The following is a 17,055-nucleotide window of genomic DNA, read 5'->3' on the forward strand; positions in this document are numbered from 1 at the left end:
ATTTAAATAGTCAGTTATTATTGATTATTAGTTAATCAGCTTTTTAAGCTGCTTTGTATCCGTCTTTATATTCCACCTTTTGCAGATAACAAAAGTGATAAATGCCATGATGGAGAAAATATTGACTTTTTGTGAAATGCAGGTCTGGGACTGTAATGGAAGCGGATGCTCCCTTATTCTGGGAAGGGCTCTTATTTCTTGGTGGCTGTTTGAGGCAGTGGAGCGATCCATCTGTGTTAGGCCACACACATGGGCCTCTGTGATGGTTTGGGCTCTGTGCTGAACTTTTGCACGTCTCATATCCCTCTCCATTTGCACAGCCCATCCATCTATGTCCACTCTCCCCTCTCTTCTTGTCCTCTACTCACTCGTTCCCTCACTCACACATGATTACTTTTCCTGCAGAGAGCCCTTTGACCTGCGGTAGAGACACCTCACAGGTTGGCTTAAGGGACACAAACATACACCAGTAGTCTGTTTTATGTGCAACTTTATTTACAACTTCTGAAAATCAAAAGTATTTGCATAATGATTTGTAGTATTGTCTTTTTCGCATATGAATATATCATTTCAAGCCCCCTATAAAGTGTGCAGCTTGTTCTAAGATGCATCCAAAAAGAATCAAAACCTAAACTTGGCAAAATCTATAATACTGTTTTATTTCTCGCCCTGGATGCATTTGTATTTCCTTTAGGAAATGCAAATCTAGTTTATTTTCAATCCCAAGCCTTTGCTGTGTCATATTTGATTTTGTATATTCAGATTTCATTGCAGCATGAAAGAAAGAAAATGTTTAGCAAAGAGGACCTTGGCATAACTATTGTTAGTAATATGAGGTCGTACAGTATCAAGGCCACTGGATACAATTAGCAAAATACAAGCTCATGGCTGCTGGAGTCCTCTCTTTTTTAGAAATGTTCAGAAGCAGGCACTTTTCTTTCAGTTTCCTCTTAATTATTTTATGTAAAAAGCTTTATTAATGACCATGGCCCTTGTGAGTGACTGCAGGGCACTGAAAATCAACATTTGCAGCTTCCCTTTTCTAGCACTGTGTTTACATGCACTTCAAGAGTTTATTTCAGTCTTTTTTAAAGTCATGTAAGCAGTCTGTACCAGTCTGATTTTCTGCACATGAAGGAACTTTCAAAACGTTCAGGTCAAAAGTGGCAAAAAAATACTTTTGGATTGTTACAAAAGATTTCCATTTAAAATAAAAGCTAGACTGACCCTTGATAATTTATTGAATGGTGAAGAAGTTTCAAAATTTCAATATTGTAGCACCAAGATTTCCATAAATATTTTTTTTGGTCTGCCCAATTTTGAATGTTATGATGAGACAATAGTTTTGTATCAGGACAAACTTTTAAGGACTGTTTTTGTGAGATGGACTCAGAAAAATCTATTTTTATCAATGTACATTTAAAGAATCTTTTATAGAATTGTACATATGGAATCTTTTTGAATATTTAAATTTTATAAAATGATATGAAATCAGCACATTAGACTGATTTCTGAAGGATCATGTGACACTGAAGACTGGAGTAATGATGCGTCAGAGGAATAAATAAAATTTTAAAATATATTCAAATAGAAAATGTTTATTTTAAATTATTATAATATTTCACAATATTGCTGTATTTTTTGTTTAAACAAATGCAGCACAAAAGACAAGATCTGTGTACAAACAAACTAAATTTTGCACTTCAGTCATTAGTTTTTAATGTTGAGGCCTGTTTGAAATTGGGTTTCATATGCTGCATACTAATTCCTTAAGCAATATTATGAAGCATTTAGCCAGTGTGCTCAGGATCTCTGTTTTCCCTGTGCTGTCTGCTATAATCCTGTTAATACCGTGGTGTTGAGCTCTTCTGTTTTTCCCTGGGATTTTCTGTCTCTATTGTAAGCCACACCTTTGGAAGAGTCCTGTGTAATCTTCCTGAAAACCTCAGTAGCACGAGTTGCATTTTATTGCATCACATTTATGTAGACAAGTGTTCTTACATGAGAGATTTCTTTATTATTTTTGTTTTCTTTCTTGAGACATTAAGATTCAAACTTGCTAGCACAGACGTGCCAAGGTTTTCTGACGTGTGGATAAAAATCTTGCCTTTTTTGTTTATTTATTTCTTTTTCAACTCCATTTCTGCCCAAGTGTTAAAGTTAAAGTCTTGTAAGTTTGGTTGTTATGAAGCTACTAAAAGCAATGGAGCATAAATCTGTGAGCCAGCATTCGGTCACATCGGGCTGTATTTTTCAACCTAAATGGAGCTGAGGTCACAAATGAAGGGGGATCTGAGAAGAAAAGGATCCTGAAGCATCTGTTTAAGCCTGTGAGGTGGATTGATAGGGAGGTGGGCTGTCATCTGTCCTGGTGTGGCGGTCACTCGACCTTGGAATGATGGACTCTGGGAGAGCAGCCATTGGCCCTCCTCCAGCGCCTGGTCTTTCATAGCTTCACATGTTGGTGATTTATACCTGAGTGCACATGCAGGGTGGGCGGGTGTAATGTACAAGCGTGTGTGCTGTAGGGCTTTGCCACACTAGATACAGTATGTGCTTTTGCTCTATGGTTTAAACTGCGGTACTCCAGAGTGTCTGTATGCAGTTTCATCAGTTATTTTGAGGTGTCATTAGTTCATTAAATTTTAAATTAAATTAGTAGTAATTTTTTTTTTTCCTCAAGTAATTACTGTATATTGTGAAATGCTAATATTGTGATTATAAAATCACTTACACCATGATAAAATTTCCAGCTGCTTTTGGAAAGAGGGATTGTGTGTAAAAGGTTTTATCGTAAATCTTATTTCTGTATGTGTTTGCATGCTTTTGTGTTCACATGGAGGGATTGAAGATGATCTTCACCGTCTCCTACTCCTTCAGCTTTTCACATCTCCTCCACAGAAAGCAATCTCATATAAAAATTTCATCCAACGCTCTTTCTCCTTGCCGGCCATTCTTTCAACTCTAGTGCAGTGTGATGAACAGCCAGCTGTCAGTTATTAAATCCATTAATACAGTAAATGAGAGTTTCTCCTCTCAGCTCTAGCTCTAGCCTTCTCAAAAAACCCTCATATCCCTTGGAAAAACTTGATATTGCTGGAACAGTGGAATTCAAAAGCTGGAGAATATATTCATAACCATCGTCTGAAACAAGTCAGTGAGTTAGATGTTTTAGTATTAAGGAAGATAGTTTCAGCTTCCTAGGCACAATACTGTCATGTCTAGTGTTCAAGAATAGATTAAACTGAGCTTTAGACATAACCAAGGTCATATTTAATAAACACCATACTTAATTCTCAGTATAAATTGAATCGTTAGGTGAAAAGAAAGGATATTATGATATAAAAAAAATTCAATAACACTTTAAATTAATTTTTATATTGCACACACAATTTTGTATTTTATATATATATATGTATATATATATATATATATATATATATATATATATATTTATATATATATATGCACCTTGCAAAAGTATTCAACCCCCTTCCTTTTTTTATTTTTTATTTTTTTTTTTCCATCGGGTTCAAGCCCATGCTCTGGCTGGACCACTCAAGGACATTCACAACAGTGTTCATTTTGACAGTCACTTTTGATTTAGTCTTAGTCTTTATCTTGAGAGGAAAATGCTTAAAGGGATACTCCATCCCAAAATGAAAATTTTGTCATTAATCACTTACCCCATGTCGTTCTGAACCCGTAAAAGTTTGTTCGTCTTCGGAACACAATTTTAAGATATTTTGGATGAAAATCGGGAGGCTTGTGACTGTCCCATAGACTGCCAAGTAAGTAACACTGTCAAGGTCCAGGAAAATATGAAAAGCATCGTCAGAATAGTCCACCTGCCATCAGTGATTCAACCATAACGTTATGAAGTGATGAGAATACTTTTTGTACACGAAGAAAACAAAAATAATGACTTTATTCAACAATTCCTCTCCTCTGTGTTTCTCCAAATCATTTTGGCAAATGTAGGATTTGAGCAGTAGGCGTACACTCTTCTGTGTCAGCCGCACTGCGCTGATGTGCTGTTTTCTTTCAAACCAAAGCGTAAATACACATAAAAAACGTATCCTTGTGGCACGGCTGATACAGAAGAGCATATGCCGCCTGCATACTGCTCAGATTTGTCAAAATGGTGCTACACTACTCTACACTGCTGAAAACTAACGTTTGAATCATCATTAGCAAATTGTTTAAATATGAAAACATACTTACAGGCTGTGAGTCCGAAGCGACAGACTTTTCTTGCAAAGTTTGAACTCCCCCACTTTACAGAAACAGACACCAGCATTGTAATCTACTCTCCCAGGAAACAGTCCTCGTCCTCCGTAAAATGCACTGCACACATCTGAAAATTTGTGTTGTGTTTGTGTTGAACTGTTCTGGAAACAGTGTTGTCAATACAACTTGTTGTCCTCCTTTGGAAGGCCAAATAAAGTAGCTTCACTTGCACAATGAAACACAGCGTGGGACATCTGGTCACCTTATCCCTACCCCTTCGGGTGCTGAGGCCATTGTTTCAGATCGCTAGTTCGCATTTTGGTAGCCTATCCATCCACTGCGTCTACCATACTGAGACTAGATATGCAAACGTCCCTTATCCGAATGCAATCCAATGACAGGGACGCACATTTTGAAGGACAAGACAGTAACAGTTTTGTTAACGAAGACAATAAATTTAGAATTTTGTCATAGTTTTTATTATCAGATATTAGTTATAGCTCGTCAATGTCTCGTCTTAGTCACGAAAAAAAAAAAAATTGTTGTCGTCTTCGTTGATGAAGTTAACACTGATTCACAGAGTTGTCTATAAGCCACTCTTGCTGTGTGATTAGTAGGACTGGGTGATATGGGAAAATTCACAGTATCAGGAGGCTGCTACCAGCACACTTTACTCTTGGGATGGTACTCTGCAGGTGATGAGCAGTGCCTGGTTTCCTTCAAACATGATGCTTGGAATTAAGGTTCATCAGAACAGAGAATCTTGTTTCTCATAGTCTGAGGGTCCTTTAGGTGCTTTTTTGCAAATTCCAAGTGTGTTTTCATGTGTCTTCAGCTGAGGAGAGGATTGAGTCTGGTCACACCAGCATAAAGCACTGATTGGTGGAGTGTTGCAGCGATGTTTGGCCTTCTGTAGATATCTCGTATCTCCTCATATGATCATGGAGCTCAACTAGAGTGATCATCAGCTTCTTGGTCACCACCTGGTTGTTCCAAACGTCTTCCATTATGGATAATGGAGGCTACATGCTTCTGTGAACCTTCAATGCAGCAGAATTTTTTTCTGAACTCTTCCTCAGATATGTAGTTTGATGCAATCCTGTCTCTGAGCTTTATTTATTTATAAAAAAATGTTTTACCTCAGGGCTTGGTCTTTACTCTAACAGTGTTAATTTTGGCAGGCATTTTTGATTTAGTCTTAGTCTTTATCTTGAGATGAAAATGCTTAATAGTCTTAGTCACATTTTAGTCATTTGAGTCTTTCATAGTTTTAGTCTAGTTTTAGTTGATGAAAAGTCATTGCATTTTTGTCAACTTTTAGTCATTACTTTTAGTCAATAGTATTAGCCAAACTGTAGTTACCAAAATTTATTTTGGTAGCTATTTTTATATGTAGTCTTTAAACTAAAATAATCATTAATTCTTCTCTCTTTAGACCAAATCAATTAAGCTTATAAAAAATTTGAATCAAGGACTGAATTTAGAAAAACTTGAATAAATTATGACAATTTTAATTTTTGGGTGAACTATCCCTTTAACAGTAGTGAAAAAGGAACAACTTTATTTTTTATATATATATTAAAAAAAGAAGCACAATAAGACAAATACAATAGAGATACAAATTAAACTAATTGTTCAGATACAGTAGGTTTTACTTAACATCTATACATTTATTTAACATCTTTTGTTGGTTAACATTAATGACAGATAGGTATTTAATTTGGAATGCTGTCTCTTTAAGATGGAAGGCAGCAATGAAATACTGACACACGTTCAGTTTTCACCCACCTGTTCACATTCACTTAATCCATAACCTACTGTATTTACGTGAGATACTCTACACGATAAATATTTGGACTGCTGTGTGTGTATTTGAGTGCTGAGAACTGATGGCGTGCTGCATATGAGAACTGAGGAAGTGGAGCGTGCACGCGCGAGAGAGAACACTTCTATCAGCACGATTCCGCCTATCCCGCCTTCACTAACTTTAAGTTAATCGACAACGAATTGTGACTCCCGGGAAAAACGGGACGTCTGGTTACCTTATCCCTACCCCTTCGCGTGCTGAGGCCATTGTTTCTGACTAGATATGCAAACGCCCCTTATCCGATCGCAATCCAATGATAGGGATGCATTTTGAATGTCCGGTAGTCCTCAAATAACATTATAGTCCAGTCTCGTCTAGTTAACGAAGACGCGGCATAAATTTCATCATAATTTCGTCATCAGATATTATTTTTAGCTCGTCAACGTCTCATCTTAGTCACAGAAAAAATGTACGTTAACGAACATTTTTCGTCGTCGTCTTCGTTAACGAAATTAACACTGTACCCTAATATGCATTTTCAGCTGTTAAACCTTTTATCAGGACATGTGCCTTTCCAAATCATACCCATTCATTTGAGTTTGCCAGAGGTTAGCTTCACTCAAAGTGTGGTAACATTTACAAGCAAAATGAATGCTCCTGAGCTAAATTCAGCTAAATCAACTGTCCCAGATAAGGGTATGAATACTTATACAATGGAATCATGTAGGTTTTTTATCTTTAATAAATTTGCAAAGATGTTAAAAACCTGTTATTTGTTTTTTTCATTATAGTGTATGGTGTGTAGATTGATGTGGAAAAACGTCATTTAAAGCAGTTTAACATAAGGCTGCAACATAAAACCTGAAAAAAATGGAGGGGTTTGAATACTTTCGCAAGGCCCTGTGTGTGTGTGTGTGTGTGTGTGTGTGTGTGTGTATATATATATATATATATATATATATATATATATATATATATATATATATATATATATATATATATATATATATATATTATATATATATATATATATATATATATATATATATATATATATATATATATATATATACATATATATATATATATATATATATATATATATATATATATATATATATATATATATATATATATATACATATATATATATATATATATATCTATATATATATATATAGATTATATATCTCATATACATATACATATACATATACATATAAGTGCTGGGCAACAATTAAAATTTTTCATCGCGATTAATCGCATTATGCACAAAATTCAATAATGAATTTAAAAGTAGTGTATTATGCTTTTTTTCATTTAAAAGTACTGCTATATGAACAAAAGTGCAATAATATTTGGTTTGCAAACACTAAACAAATTAGGTACTTTTTTATAGCAGTATTCCTTTTACATATTAGTAGTTAAAATATTTCTTGAAAATCTCAACTAATAACATTAATATAATCAAATTAAAAATAAAATCAAAGCTATTTGCCGCTGCCAGGACATTAGCGTTTTTATAGAAAATATTTTATAGTTTGTTATAGAAAAACAAGTTATGCTCAGAGTCCAGAGCCTCGATCATAACAGGCGCCTTCCGTAGAGATTGCACTATTCTGGGTCGAGTGTGTCTTCTACAGGAAGTGAGGTCATTGGTCTGTTGTGCATGGAGCCCTGTCCATGGTGCTGAAGTCTCTGGTCTGGTGGTAGCAGTGCGTTCCATCAGCTGCTGCTGACACATGTTGGGCTCTCGGCCACCCTGCCCTCCGGCGCTCTATTAGAGCACAATAATTGGCGTTCAGGCAGGCGGAGAGCAGGAACTCATATCAGCAGCAGTATTATTAAATTTATTTGGAGAGCTGAATTTATTTGTCCTGAGGCCTTTGACTCTCACGCTAACAGGGGACCATACACTTTCATACATGTAGAAAATGTGTGCGGTGCATGCTGAAGAGTAACTAATGTGGTTAAGATTTAGAAGCACCTGTTTGTTAGTATTAACAATTAATGCATCGGTTTAGTGCATTAATTAGTGCGTTGGTTTTTTGACAATATCCTTGTTTCCTTCCTTAAGTATTCAGTATACATAAATTAGCATGTCAAGTAGAATGTCCTAGTTGGCCTTTACCATAAAGCTAATGTGAAAAGGTAATTACAAAGGTAATTTGTACTGTTGTGCACCAAAATGAACAAAAAATCCATAAAAATAGGTCATACAATGCCTTGCTTTATATGAATCTTTGTATTCCCTCTTAACAGTAGAGATTTTAAGTAATAAAATTTAAATAATTATTATTATAAGTGATATTATTATTTCATTGTTATAGATTTAATTTCAAGAATGAGACTGTGTGTGTGGTGTGTATATATATATATATATATATATATATATATATATATATATATATATATATATATATATATATATATTAATATATATATATATATATATACTGTATATAATGTAGCTTATACTTGATAATCAAAACATACAGGAATAGTATTAATCTTCTATTACATTATTCTATAATATTATGTGATGTATTATTTAATTCATTATTTATATACTATTTTTCGGGTGTGTAGCTTACAGAAGTGAATAGAAAGAGAGAGTTTCTAGCTGCTTGATAGGCAAATGGAAAATACTGCTCTAATACAATATCAGTTCTCTATGTCTTTCAGTGCACAGCACAAGATTGTTTTTGATAAAGTCTTCTTGTTACCCTGACTGACTTTTCAAAGTCTGGAAATCACCCGGTACTCGTGAATTAGTCACAACCTGAGTTTGAAGTTTGGTGGAAATGGATGTAATTTAATGTGCATGTGGGACCATCTCTCTTTTATTTTTGCCTCTCTGTAATGGCATGACTCATGACAGCCGCAGTTAAAGTTAAAGACATGATAGAATGTTCTCAGGTGTTCGGGCCAAAGTGCCCTGGGCGTGTAACCTTTCATCTGTCTGTCAATACCAGCCACAGGCCACTTTGCCGAAATTACATAGTGGGCTCTGAAGTGGCAGATCAGGGTGAATGCCCTCAGCCTCCTCTCGCTGTGATGTTGACTCTGCGGATGGATGTCTGTGTCCTGTAAGCCACTCACACAGAGATCTGAACTCTTGCAGATCCGTCTTCATTTGAATCTGAGCTCGCTGATGGCATTAAAGACTCTCAGGGTGAATTGCCCCCTCTTTATTCTCTTCCTCTTTCATTAAGAGCCGCCCATGGCTCGTCAAACATGCTTTCATTCCGAAACGCACATCAGTCTGCTCTAAATCGCATCTTTGAAAGATAAGACCTGAGAGCAGGGAATGCTTTTGGTAATTACAATGCCAAACACGCCGCTAAATCACCTCTTTATGCAAGTTTCCACTGAAGCCATGTACAAACCCGAAAATATCACCTATGTGAGTTTGATTTCACCTCTTCCCTTAGGCTTGTGTGGTGAAAATTCATTTTGATGCTTATATGGACAGTGTTACTGCATTCTTACTGCATGTGTAAGCAGTGTGGCGATGTATAGAAAATTTTTAACTTACTATCTTTGGCAAAATATGTTTTAATGAAGAAATCATTTGGAAATGTAATCATAAAATAATTAGTGCAAATTATTTGCCAACTGTATGAAAACACTGTGCAAGTCACATATACAGTGACAGGTACACAAACAGCAGTTTCTATGAGTAAATCTGCCTGAATCCAGATTATTTGAAGGGACAGTTTGTAAAAATTATCAGTATTTACTCACCCTCATTCAGATGGGTTATTTTTGTGTTTTGTGTGAGGTAAGTTTTATGCATTCCCTGCATGGAAATTGAACCCATGGAATGCATGAACTGATAAAATGCATACTCTGAATGTAATGCAGGTCACTTTGAATGTGTTAAATGCTGCATGCTAGTTCAATAATATGAGAAAGTGAATAATTTTTTTTAAGCAGCGACAAGTTTTCCTGGAATAATGCCCTAATTGAGGTCCACACCTCACATCTAGCTATTGAATGGCTTAAGAACCAGTGGAAACCATGGAAATAACATACTTGAACTCAAATGGTTGTCTTTACTAACCCCTATGGATTATGTGTTGTTTTACCTTTTAAAAGAAGACAATTAGAGCTTTATTTTTTAGTTTTATGGTCTTATAGCCAGACACAGAGAGAGATGTGTTGAACATCTCCTCCACACAGCCATGCGAGATGAATGAAAAACAAATCAGAGAGTGCATGTACATCTCCCAGATAACTGTATTTCACAGTCCTGCACTTTTGCATCTGCCAGATAAGCTGAGGTTTGTAATTTTTTGTTTTCATATTGGATTGTTGTTCCTCTGTTATTGCAGAAGCGCTTGCTCTCACAGTGTCCTGATATGATGCACGTTGAGAAATTCATACTGGGAGTTTAAAAGCCCTAAGCTGGCTTCAGGATCCTCTGAAACAGCAGATGCTGGTCTCTGTTTGTGCGTTTGACTAGTAACATTAATGAACTGTTGTGTGTCCAGCTGCTAGTTAAGCTCTCTCCGCACTGTGTGTACCCAGAGATGGAGGGACATGACACAGCTGTGCAAACAGGAAATCCTGTAATCTCCTCTCTCTGCCTTTTCTTCTGAGTTCAGAGACCACAGAAAAATGTGAAATTTGCTTGAGTTCCAGTGTCAACACCTTTCTAGTGGTTACCCTGGAGTCTATGACTCTGGTCCAACACCTTCTATGTCTTCTATGCTAGCATCCCTACAGAAATGGATGTGGCACAGATGACTGATTTAGTTTCTTCCATTATGTATTTTTGGTCACACTTTAGTTTGTCGACCAGTTCTCACTGTAAACAACAACTTTTACCTCAATAAATGCCTAATTACTGCTTATTATTAGTTAGTTAGATAGTTGTTAAGTTTAGGTATGTGCAGGATTAAGGGATATAAAATACGGACAGGCAGAATAATACATTATTATATATACTAATAAACAGCCAATGTGCTTGTAATATGCATGCAAATAAGCAACTAGTTAATAGTGAGAATTAGGCCTAGTTCCTTAACTAAAGTGTTACCACAATTTTTATTCAGAAATGTTTATATTTTATATATTGTTTTATTTTTATATAAATATAAAAATAAATTATAAATATGAACTATACATAAAATATGTAAAATGAAATATATTATAGTTTTATGGAAGCTTGTTTTCATTATGTGATAAAATAATAAATGAAAAAAGTAAGTGCACTTTTTATTTCACAATTCACATTTTTCTTGCAGTTCTGTGAGATAAAAAGTTGCAGCTTCCTTTTTTATTACTCAGCTTTCGAGTGGAGGGATGGGGAATAATAATAATAATTAGTATGGTAGGTTATACACTCAGAATTGCAAAATGTAGAGAAAAGTCTGAATTGTGAGATAGAAAGTCACAATTACCTTTTTTATTTTTAATATTCGGTGGTGTATTTACTACACATTTACTCTAGCCATTTAATTTCCATTTTATTAAAATTCTAATTATTTATTAGTATGATATATTTTATTTTATAAAATCATTTATTTATATAATTTTTATTTCTTTCATTTTTATATATATTTTTTAAAGTATTATTTATACAAGGTTTTATTTTCATGCTTTTTTAAGGTGAGCTTCAAACGTACAGTTTTTGGTCTGTGATCAGTCACGGCATCAGTCGCTTCCACTAAAGGTGTGAAGTGAAGCTGAGGCAGTGACCTTCATGCCCTCCAGTCACCTGTGCTTTATGCAGATGACACATCCAGCCGCCTCCCAAAACGCCATCACCGCACCCTTACGCGCTTTTGTGTCTACCACTTGTAGATTGAAGCTGATCTCAATGCTGTTTATGGATTCATGGGCAAAATGAGAACAGCAGAGGAAGCTAAATCAAAAGCGACAGCCACAAAACGAGCCCGAGTCTCGGAGCCGCTCATTACACTGTAGACCATTAGCAGACCAGCAAGAGCAGAAAAGAGCAGAGAGATGAAAATCAAGGAGCCGTTTGACGCCTGCTGAAATTTCAGCTCCGCTCAGACAAATACTCCCACAACACCACTCCCCTGACTCTTTTCAATTTTCTTATGGAATATTAATCTTTAATAGGATAATAATTGTGGTAGCATATTTGATGTCACCCACCATTAGACCAGATTAATTAGGCCATTTAGTTTAGCTTAAGAAAGTGTCGCCCATGAAGAATGGGCCAGAGCGAAAGCAGAGAGCTGTGATTGGCTGCTTTATGTGCTTTGTAATGTCTTTCATTGGATTTCATGGCTTCCCATCTCACATAGAGCGTCTGTGCTTTAGTACTGCTAGGTGAAGGTGTTGCTCAATGCTTTGGTCAATGACATCATGCTTTTTTATTCGTAAAATTTTTATGGCCCTGATATATGAAGTTATTTCAGACAGTGACTTCTAAACTAAAGTTATGATTATTGTTTTAATTTATGGGTACAAAAATGTCTAGATGGTATCACTGCCCAGACGTAAAACTAAAAACTTGTAAAACTGAAAAAAAAAAAGAAAAAAAAAAATCTAAATATTGTTTGGAATATTATTTCTTCTAATGTGTTTGAAATATTATTATTTGAAAAAATACATAAAATATATGAAATAATATAGACATTGTTTTAGTATAGTATTTATGCTATTTATATGTAAATGATGACAAAATGTAAATTTGACATGTGAACTAACCGTTTAAAATGTGTCTGTGAAGACAGAGAAAGCAGAAATATTGACATTATTTCCTGGACAGCATCTTTTCTTTCAGTTTATCTAGAAGTTCTCCGTATCGGCTCTGTGTCACATCGCCATATGAAAGCCACCTCACTATAGCCTCAAGTCAACGCAGCCCTGCATCTCCGCTCTATTATGAGCTCTTTTTTTTTTTTAATTTTCCTCATGTGTTTGTGTTGTATTTTTCACCTGAGCTCAAGCGGCATCCGTGTCAAGGGGACTAAAAGCCCGTTGATGTCAGTAACCGTATTTTTCCTCCGAGGCAGCTGAAGATGAGGTCTAATCGAATGGATATTAAAGTCACAATAGACTGCTCCTGCTATTACGGCCTGTCAAGCACGGCCCTTTCTCTCAAAGATTAGTTTCTCCTGCTGAATATTTTATACACTTACTGTAGGCTTAACCTCACAGTCAATGGTGTTCATTCCTCTTCTATCCTATTCTCTGCTCTCGTCTTTCATTTCTGTCCTCTTCTCACCTCTCTTCTCCTCTTCTTTTCCTCTTGTTCGCCCTGCTCCACTCGCCTGTCTAATTAAAGCAGCTCGGGATGCATGATGCCATTATTTAGAGACATAATATGACTGCCAATACTCTCTCTTTGATACTTCAATATTCCAATGGTTCCCACGGTCATGGAAACAGTTTTGGTTGTATTTTAAATACATGTATTTTTCAGGCATGAAAAGACATGCACTTTTTCTATGATGCTATAGTTTTTGCTTATGCTTAGAACAAAACTTTCTCGAATATATATATATATGTATGTGTGACCCTGGACCACAAAACCAGTCTTAAGTCGCTGGGGTATATTTTTAGCAATAGCCAAAAATACATTGTATGGGTCAAAATTGTCGATTTTTCTTTTATGCCAAAAATCATTCGGATATTAAGTATTGATCATGTTCCTTGAATATATTTGTTAATTTCCTACTGTAAATATATCAAAACTTAATTTTTGATTAGTAATATGCATTGCTAAGAATTCATTTGGAAAATTTCAAAGGTGATTTTCTCAATATTTAGATTTTTTTTTGCACCCTCAGATTCCAGATATTCAATAGTTGTATCTCGGCCAAATATTGTCCGATCCTAATAAACCATTCAGCTTTTAGATGATTTATAAATTTTGATACCGTGAAAAATTGACACCTAAGACTGGTTTTGTGGTCCAGGGTCACATATAGTGATGACACATGTGTGAAGGATTTGTTCTTTTGAGTCGGTTCAGTCTGAATTTGAAATGGTTTTTAATGAATAAATAAATGAAAATAATAATTAAATCCTTATCCACTGCTCACTGAAGAGGTTCATGGTAATGAACATGCATGATTTTCTTAAAGAATGCTTATCATGAATTCAATCACTTGCTAAAGTAATAGCCGCAGGATTTAAGGTTTGAGTCTACATTCATGTCTGTAGCACAAACGGCATAATTCTATGTGATTATAGTGATTTAGCTTACTTCAGCAAGCAGTGCTAATGATGATCTGTCTGTGTTTCCATCAGGTGGGGCCAGGGCTCAGCAAGCGCAGGGCCAGTCAAGGCGTTTCACAACCATGGATGTTGATGAGGAGGAGAACATGAGTGAGTTCCCGAGTCTGAACCCCAAACCCTGCACACTCCCCTTAACTAATGTGTCACTTACTGAACGGTTCATGTTCCTTCCCGCCCCTTTCTACACCCCTCATACCGAACAATCCCACTGACACACACACACAAGAGACGCCTGAGGGCCACTTCCTGTTGAGTCGTGGGTTTAAACATGGACAGAATTTTTATACTGCATCTTCAGTTCATTCAGAAACCCTACCATAAGTTTGTTGTCTGACAAACATTTTATATATTGGGATACTCCTTTTTTTCTTTTGTTTTATTCTGTTAATACAATTTATACAATTCACTTTTTAATCATGTTAATACAAATTTAGTTGTGGGATTAAATGTCTTATTTACATAGATTCAATTTTTTTTTTTTAATGCTATGAAAGTCGACAAAAGAATCTGGCATGGCATTAAAAACAGATAGTCCATTCAGGCCACAAATTAGCCTTTTTTAGTATTTTTGTGTCTTTTGATGAAAATAACTTTTAGTTCTGATTATGGTAGTGTGTTTTCATTTGACTAAAATGGCATGTAATAGTCAATGAAATAACAAAAACAATGGATTTTGGGTTGAAAATAATGTCCTAGGTGGATATAAATATTTAAATATTTGTTCATTTAAACATGTATCAGACATACTGTATGCCAGATGTATACACATACAGCACAACATGCTCCTGAAAAAAATAACATGACCAGAAAATTTCTCTTTTTGTTTTATTAGATATTTTGAAGAAAGTCGGTTCAAACTACATTGGACCCTATTAACTTTTATCTAAATAAATAAACAGATAAATAAATAAAAATGAGATGATAGTAGTAAATGATGCCACAATTAAAAAAAAAAATTATCAGTGTTTTAAAACAAGATTTTTTTTGTTTTTGTTTTTTATTTAAAAAAAAAATGTGGAACCATCAAAACTATGAGTATTGATGCTCAATAACCGTTAACCTAGAAAACATTCTCTAATTCTTTGTGCTTTACTTGAATGTGATCAAAGAAGACTGATCGGATTCGAGGCTGATGAAATACACAGCGTTCTTTCCATGTCTCGGAGTCCCGATCGTCTTCATTCAGCAGGTGCTTTGAATAGAAGGTTCTGGGAAGAGTTGTTAACCCAGAAGAAATCTAACCCTCTATTGTCCCGTCACTCCCGTCAGCTGCTTCTGTTCGGAGCCACTGACAATGGAGGGTCCCGTCATTTATTACGGATCTATAGTGCAGCGGACGCTTTCTTATTTAGATTTTCTGCTGATAAGCATACTTGATATCCAGAAGCTTTCTTCATGTGACAGTGCATATTTCTCTATCAGGTTTAGATGTTAGGAGCAGGAAAGTAAAGGATTAATGCACAGCGATTCATTGCTTGGCAAGAGCGACGGTTATACGCACTCATTCAGCACCAGATTTTCCACCCCGATGACTAATAATAAAAAAAAATTTAAACGTTTTTTTTTTTTCGAAGCAGCCTGTATTTTTCCATTGATTTTCTCTATAGGAATTTAAGAAAGCTTTGACCAAGAAATGCATTCAACTGCATTACCATCCACCGACTGAGAATCAACATGGTGGCCTTTTTGACTCTACTAATGCACACAAAAGTAGCCGGTGCGCCTCAGTGTTACTAGACTCCTGTGTACTTGTGCTTTTAAAGTTCATGTATGTGGGGAAAAGATTTATTGGATGTTGTGTTTGCTTTTACATGTACTGAAAAAATGAGAAACTGAGAAATTGCTAGTAAATTTCACAAAGAATTACAAAGAATCAGCAAGTAACACATTGAATTAAACATGAATATTTTGAAGTACAAAGACTAAAGTTGCATTCCCTTGTATAACATACTCTAATATTCTGTTTTATTTAGAACTTTGAAAAATCATTTTATGGCATGTAGCGAGGCAATGTTTTTAACTGCCAACTGTAAGAACTGTTAGTTTTATGCTTTTTCAGCATGCGCGATTGATTTTTTACTTTCAGCTGATGTTGGGGAGTTCTCTCAACTGACAGCTTGAACATCTCTAGTAAACAAAAAAAAGGCTGTTTTTGTTTTTCCAGGGCTGTTAAAGTTAAGTTGCATTGCATAAATCTGTTAGGGTTTCATTGTTTTCTTTGTGTAATATGGGCTTTATTCTGAAACCTAGTGACGTGTCTCCCTGTCTGCTTCTTAATTGAAATTGAACCGCACTTTTGTAAGATTCTAGATAGGGAGCCTCATACAAGTAGCGATCCTCACACAAAGCACAGATTTGACTGAAATTATTTGACATTAAAGCATAAAAATACATAGCAAACACAAATACTGTGTCAGTTTGTAATTATATTGAATGTTTTTAACACTCTCTGTTGCAGATGAATTATTGTAGAGTGTTGGATGGAGTTTGTCACAATGAATGAGACTGAATATGCACACAGTACCTTTTGGGTGGCATATAATGCTTTAAATTGCCACCTAAGTAGGCAGCTCACTAGGTTTTTGGAACAAAGCTTTTGTTTTAGCAAGAGTGCTTTCCATTATTTAGGACAGAATTGATCACGAGGTCAAATTGATTAGATGAGATGAAAAGTATGTGAGTCTGTGTGTGTGTTTGTGTGTAACATGGATATGAAGGGTTTTGATTTTTCAGATTCTGCTCCAGACTGTTTTGTATATTTTCTCTCTCTTCTTTGTATCTGTTGTTTTTCGTTC

The 17,055-nt window shown here is 35.4% G+C and overlaps 1 protein-coding gene across 4 annotated transcripts in view; it reads left to right on the forward strand.

The window, feature by feature from the left end:
* Positions 1-17,055, forward strand: part of LOC109096886 (double-stranded RNA-specific editase 1-like) — a 155,450-nt gene that overhangs the window by 115,835 nt on the left and 22,560 nt on the right. For all 4 annotated transcript variants that reach the window (XM_042731786.1, XM_042731787.1, XM_042731788.1 and 1 more), the window contains one exon: positions 14,273-14,350. In XM_042731786.1, the coding sequence (XP_042587720.1) occupies positions 14,323-14,350 (28 nt within the window). In that variant the 5' untranslated portion in view covers positions 14,273-14,322. The remainder of the gene's footprint in view (positions 1-14,272; positions 14,351-17,055) is intronic.

The sequence above is a fragment of the Cyprinus carpio genome, chromosome B9 (assembly GCF_018340385.1).
Source record: "Cyprinus carpio isolate SPL01 chromosome B9, ASM1834038v1, whole genome shotgun sequence".
In the NCBI taxonomy this organism is placed as follows: domain Eukaryota; kingdom Metazoa; phylum Chordata; class Actinopteri; order Cypriniformes; family Cyprinidae; genus Cyprinus; species Cyprinus carpio.